We start from the raw sequence: 6,265 nt of genomic DNA on the forward strand, positions 1-6,265 counted from the left end.
GCGGTCGACTACGTGGGAGTCCAGCGACATAGCCATTACGCTAACTGCTGGTTCCCCAAAACTGTTTTTCTTGAAATTAAAAAATGCATTTAAAAATGCCTACCAATACCTATTTAATGACTGCAGTAAGCTATATAGCCCCAGCTAGGTGCTACTTTATAGTATGTTCATTCTACTCTCTGAGGTTTATGCCTAAAGTCAGACATGTGTTCATAGATCTGTAATATATTAGCTGTGCTTGCTATTGAAAGTTTTAAAATTAATAACATCTTTAGTGAATCAATAAAACGTGAAAAAAAAGCCATGGAAAACAACTGCAGATATCAGAGACAATGTGGGAGAAGGGGGCGGGGGGATGCATAAGCAAAATATATAAGAATCAAGAAACAGAAAATTATTTGTTGATGATAAAATGTATGGTAATATCCTTGATTAAGCCAATATACAATGTATTCTGAATGGAAAATCTCATTTTGTATACTGTATTACTGTATAATGAATGACTGTAAATAGATAAATTTTTAAAAAGATCAACCCTCTTACTCTTTTTTAGCAACCAGATTGCCAAGGCTGACTTTTAATTCCCTTGTTTGCCACCTATACCACTTAAGAGGCACCTTCTAGAAATTAATTCTACATTCTTTTCCCCCCAGTATCATCTCACATGGGTCTAAAAATGAGGTGTAGAATGCCAATCTGGAATGAGAAATGTATTTGCATTGAAGTGCTCTGTTGGGTGAGTGGGCTCAAGTGATGCCCGCTCATGAAGACCCTGGCAACAGCGACCTTCCGCTGTGCTTGTCTCAAGCTTCCGCACACCCTCAGTAGAAAACACCTGGAAGCAGGCTGTATCCAGCTCATCTCACGGGAGAAATGGAAATCACACCGAATGTGATTTACAGGCAGCTTTCATGAGTAACAAAAACCTGTCAAAGCTTTGTTAGAACCATGTCCATCTCAGAGTCCACGAGTACTTAAAAACCCACCCCTTCATCTATTGTACAGAATTTCTTTGCAATTCCAGTTTCCTACCACCCATACATTTATTAAAGCTAGTACAGGAGGGCTGTCAGCAGTGACTCATGAGCCCTGACAGGAGAAATCAGTTTTCAAAGCACCTGACAGGCGTATTCTACGAGAAGGCAAGTCAGACGTCCACACTGCAGGATGAAGTTGGCATCAAACACCAGCAACGTTGCCATGCTGGCTCTGTCATGGTAAATAAGAGCTCTGTGAGCCTGGACAAGTCTCTTCTCCTTTCTAGGTCTTGGCTTCTTCATCTATAAAAGCAAACCACTGATTCCTAAGGTTTCTCGCCACTGCAGCACTGTATGATTCTCAAACATACTCGGCCTGATCTAAGAAATCTCACTCTCAGGTGAGATTTATTCTCGTGTTTATTTCTGCCCCAAACTGTGATGCTCCTCTTTTGACCAGAGGAATGCAGATAGGAAGAGTCTTGCTGGGTAAGAATTCAGAACTAAACCCAGCAGCCTGGAAGGCACTTCCCAACTGAGCCAAACCTCCACTGGAGGACTCTACAGAGGGACCGTGGGTGGTTCCCCTCTACAGACTGAACTGCTGAGTCATCCTGCTAGCCTTCACCCCAGGCACTGTCCAATCTCAGCAGCTCACCAGACCAAGGAACCCCAAGCAAATGGGTACTCAAATCTGGAAAATGTTTGAATATACTATACCTATTGAAAATGTGAGGCCTTTTCCTGCAAACTCTTTCCGCAGCTCCGCTACAAATTTCTGTCTTATGTTTTCTTTCTGAGAAAAACAAAAAAGATACCAATTGTCTACCACACTGCAGTTTGAAGAGCATTGTTTAAGAGCCAGGTATGGTGCTGTGTGTCTGCAGTTCCAGCTACTCAGGAGGCAGGAGGATAGCAACACAGTGAGACTGTTTAAAATACTACACACACACACACACATACACACACACACACACACACACACACACACAGTACCAAACAAAAACAAAACAAAAAAGAAAAGAAAAGCACACTTTAACCTCTGGCTACATGTCTTATCTCACTTGCACAAACCCAGCCATTCACCAAGGATGTTTTAGAAAGACTATGTGGTTTAAATCCTAGAACTGGGTCCATGTGTGTGCATGCCCCAAATCCCAAACAGAGGGAGAGATGGAGTAGGGACCGTGGTGACCATGCACCGTAGGAGTGCGTTCTTGCCCTCTCTCTCTTTCTCTCTCTCTGGGCGTTGTCGCTCTCCCTCCAGTGCATATGCCCTCTGGCAAGTTAGAAAAGGAAAGAAAAAAACTCACTTTATCCAGCTCATAGAACTCAATGCGCTCTTCTTGACTGCAGCTTCTTCCGATTGGGGACACGTTTAACATCCCATTTCGGAATTCGATGAATGTGCCCCTAGGGAGGGAAGGTGAGGAGGCTGTTTATCTGGGCACCCTCACAGGCAGATGTAAGCAGGGAAAAGCAGAGGCTGATGTGCTAACACTTCCCAGGGCTGTGCTATGCAAAAGGACAGCAATCATCCACGGTGTTTTATATTAACAAGTCGTTAAATGGCTATACTCTAGATATACCGGCTTAAATGATATTATTAAAACCGATTTGTTGGGGCTGGCAGGTGACGTGGTGGTTAAGGGCGGTGGACTCCTACATGGCCGATCACAGTTTGAGTCCTGGACCTGGCAGCTTGCTTTCTCACTTTCCCTTTCTCTCTCTCTCACTCTGTTCTTCTCGGACCAAATTAAAAATAAATAAATATATAATGTTAAATAAAATAAAAGAATTCTTTTAAGGAAAAACAAACACTGATTTGTTAAGGTGCAGGAACTGGATCACATATGACAGACTGCAGTTCAAGTCCCAGAACCCTGCTAGGCATGTGTGCATACGTGCCCCAAATCCCACGAGAATGGAGGACAGGGGATGCAGTGTGGTCACACTTCCTCTCCCTCTCTCTCTCTGGCGAGCACATGCACACTACAGCAAAAACTAAAAACAAAACCCACGTTCCCTTGCTTTGTCTGTGTGGCTGCAGTTGGATCTTGTGTATGCAGCTGACGCGACAATTCTGCTGGTCCTGCTGCGACTGGGCAGAGAATTCTGTAGTTAATAAAGAGCCATAAAGATGACCACAAGCGCTGCAAGTGTGGTCGGTTTCCCCAGGGAATTTGGAAACGCACGTCCCTGACACCTACTTTGCTAGTGTGCTCTGGAACAGGCTGATTTCACCAGGAAAGCTACACAGAAGGCTCTGGAAATCACCCAGCGAGCCTCTGTGATGGCTGAGGACCTCAATTTACTCAGTGCAGACTGCTCTGTAACGTCTGATTTGATCACAGCAGGCGGCACCAACCTAACACTGCTGTAGTTACTCCACAAGAGAATGTTTAAAAAGATCTTCCCCCACCGCATTTCCAGTTTAAGTCTCAACAATTCTTAAAAACTTGGGTAACTTCTAAGCTAGATAATTATTCTGACAAGAGTAATTTAAGTGTTTGGAGACAAACTACGCACTCTGAAGTGGAAAATGCCCGTGAGGCTTTGAAATGTCTTCCCTGACCTCTTTCTGCTACTTTCATCATGCGGCCCTGGTCTCTGGCCACCAGCACTGTGAACAGTGAGAGGCTGCAGGCCAATGCAGAACTGGAGAGCCGATTCTGGCCCACGCAGCCTCTCCTCTAACAAGGCTGTGTGACTCTGGCACCTCTCCGAGTCTCCAGTTAGTCACCTACAGAAAGGGGTTAATGGCCTTGCTCCAGTTACCTCCAAAAGACCCTGAGAAAGTCAGATGTACCAGCTAATGAGGGCACGCTAAACTGGGGGGGCAATGAACACTCACCAAGATAGCGAAAACAGCAAGGGATCGATCAGTTGGGCTCCACGAGCAGAGGAGGCAAATGACACGACAGAAGATGCACACCTGAGAGACTTTTTTGAAGCCCACATCTAGGTTTCCCTGGAGCTGGGAGACCAGCCCCATCCTCTAAGCCTTCTACGTGTACACCGAGGGACCAGTGAGCATCCCCAGAATGATCCTGGGGCTAAATTCACCAGGGAAATAGCTCAACTATTTCCCCCCAACTCAGGGACATATCAGTCATTCCCAAGGTTCAGAGGGAAGCTGGTTGCATTCTAGAAAGCCTCCAAGAAAGCAAGGATTCAGATGGCTGGTTTACCCAGCACTCAAGTCCTCCCTGAAGTTCGACTGCCTATTCTGTGGAAGGATGGCTCTGCATACCCATGTCCCTCCAAGGATGATGAACGTGTCGATAGGATTATGCTTGGTCCTATTCTTCTTCCTCCCTTAGGTGCTCACCAGGCATTTGTGCCCAAAGTAAAAACCTGGGAGATATCAGGGGTATTCAAAAAGTTCATGAAATAATTCTGCAGGAATTTCTTTTTTCTTTTTGCACCAAAATAAAGTTGTATTTTGATTCTATTTTACCGTTAACTTTTTGAGGTCCTCTCATATCCACAGTTCCACTTTTTACTACAGAGAACATCTAACATAAACAGAGGTAAACAGGATAGGGTGGGGAGCACTGGTGTGCACACTGCCCAGCAGCAATGACGATCAGCCAGGGTTCAGCCGGCCTCACATGCCCCTCCTGGGGTGAGGGCAGTACCTGCTCTCTGGCTGAGGGGCTGAGCAGGACATGCTGTCTGCATGAGTCCTAACAGCTTGAAGCAGCCTCTGGAGCACTGCCTGCCTTGGCATCCTACTGCCACTTAACAGAGGTTTCTTCCTGGTGATTAAAGTGTACATGCTGGGAAGAAGATGAGAAGTACTTCAAAGAGATCACCTGTAACCTCACCACCGAGTGAACGGCCGTCTTAGCACCTGAGCCCGTCTCCTGCCCATTTTTTTTTTTTCTTGTGGGCATTTGTGTACATCAGTGTCACTTTCTGTTTTTTTTTTCTTTTCTTTAGGTTGATGCCATAGAGCACAGGTGCTCACCAGAGAGAGAAAGTGAGAATCAACTCCCGGGGGGATGGCCACCCTGCAACCCCTTCTCCATTCTCTTGGGATTTGGGCACACACACATGCACACGTACCCAGCATGATTAAGCTGCTGGGTCTGGGACTTGAATCAGGGTTGTCCGTGTGGGAGTCCCAGTGCCTTAACCACCAAGCCACCTGCTGGCTCCTCGCATTATTATTTTTCAAAAGGGAATTGAGATGGTAATTACCTAGGGCAGCTGGCAAGTCCTACAGAGGTCAGAAAATGAGTGCTGGCTTGTGGAAAAGTGCCTCCAGGGGGCGAGCTGGCATGCTGCTGCTGCTCAGCCCTTGGCTGCCATGTGGACAAGGGGCCTCAGAGCAGCCAGGTGCTTCGGTGTGAATGTGCTCCCATCAGTGCGTGTGCTGAGACTGGGTGAGCCACTGACAGTGCTGGGAGGGTGGAGACTTAATCCGCTTCTGGTACTGAAAGGTGGGGCCTCTGGGGGGACTGGATGAGGCCGTGGGGTGGGGCCCCAGCCTGACTGCTGGTCACTCCTGAAGAACACACAGAAGAGCACACGTCTGCCCTTGCTCCAGGTGCTGTCCCACACTGCCCTGGACTGCCCCAGGACTCTGCAGGGACACCCCACTAACAAAGTCTTCACCAGATGCAGCTCCCGACTTGGACCATCAAAACTCTACACAATCCTCTATGAATCACACAGACGCAGGAATTTCTGTTACTATGAACAGGGTAGGAATTAAAAGACCAAGTCTTCAGGCTTGCCAGCAGAAGCCAGAAATACAGATGTCTTAAAAAGTGAAATTAGACTTTTAAATGATAGCAATTAATTCAAATTTTAGTTAACACTAAAGGCCAACAGGATTTGGCACTGCATGGGATCTGGCCTGGAGGCCTTCAGGCTGATTCTGACAGGTCTGGGATTGATGCTATTTTTTTTAAAATGTCGTTTCACAGATATTTTCTCTCCCTGCCAGCCTCTGAAAGCACACGGTTTTCAATGGCCATATTCATTTCCATCATGGATGTGCTGTCAGTCAGCTGAGTAACCGTTCTTATACTGCAGGCTTTACTGACTGCCTTTCGTGACTCCTGACTAAGCACTGCGCTTTGGATTTAAATCAGCACGAACCCACCAAACGACACTACTCCATGCTGCAGCTCTTCGCTAAAAGCAACCCACCTCTTCTTTGGGAGTTTAATTTTCGCAATGTAGTTCAGACAGTAGTTGATTAAATCTTGAATTAGGGCTTCCCCCAGGTGACCTTGAATATTCTGGATAAAGAAAATACTGGAGTTACTTGATTC

At 46.3% G+C, this 6,265-nt stretch overlaps 1 protein-coding gene across 4 annotated transcripts in view; it reads right to left on the bottom strand.

Annotated features, from left to right (window-relative positions):
* PMM2 (phosphomannomutase 2) overlaps positions 1 to 6,265 on the bottom strand; it is a 29,360-nt gene that overhangs the window by 13,060 nt on the left and 10,035 nt on the right. For 2 of the 4 annotated variants that reach the window (XM_027772991.1, XM_006140702.3), the window contains 3 exons: positions 6,141 to 6,232; positions 2,291 to 2,390; positions 1,698 to 1,773 (listed from right to left, as the gene is read on the bottom strand). In XM_027772991.1, the coding sequence (XP_027628792.1) occupies positions 1,698 to 1,773; positions 2,291 to 2,390; positions 6,141 to 6,232 (268 nt within the window). The remainder of the gene's footprint in view (positions 1 to 1,697; positions 1,774 to 2,290; positions 2,391 to 6,140; positions 6,233 to 6,265) is intronic. The other 2 variants (XM_027772997.1, XM_027772996.1) reach the window with 2 other exon arrangements.

The sequence above is a fragment of the Tupaia chinensis genome, unplaced genomic scaffold (genome assembly GCF_000334495.1).
Source record: "Tupaia chinensis unplaced genomic scaffold, TupChi_1.0 Scaffold000042_1, whole genome shotgun sequence".
In the NCBI taxonomy this organism is placed as follows: Eukaryota; Metazoa; Chordata; class Mammalia; order Scandentia; family Tupaiidae; genus Tupaia; species Tupaia belangeri.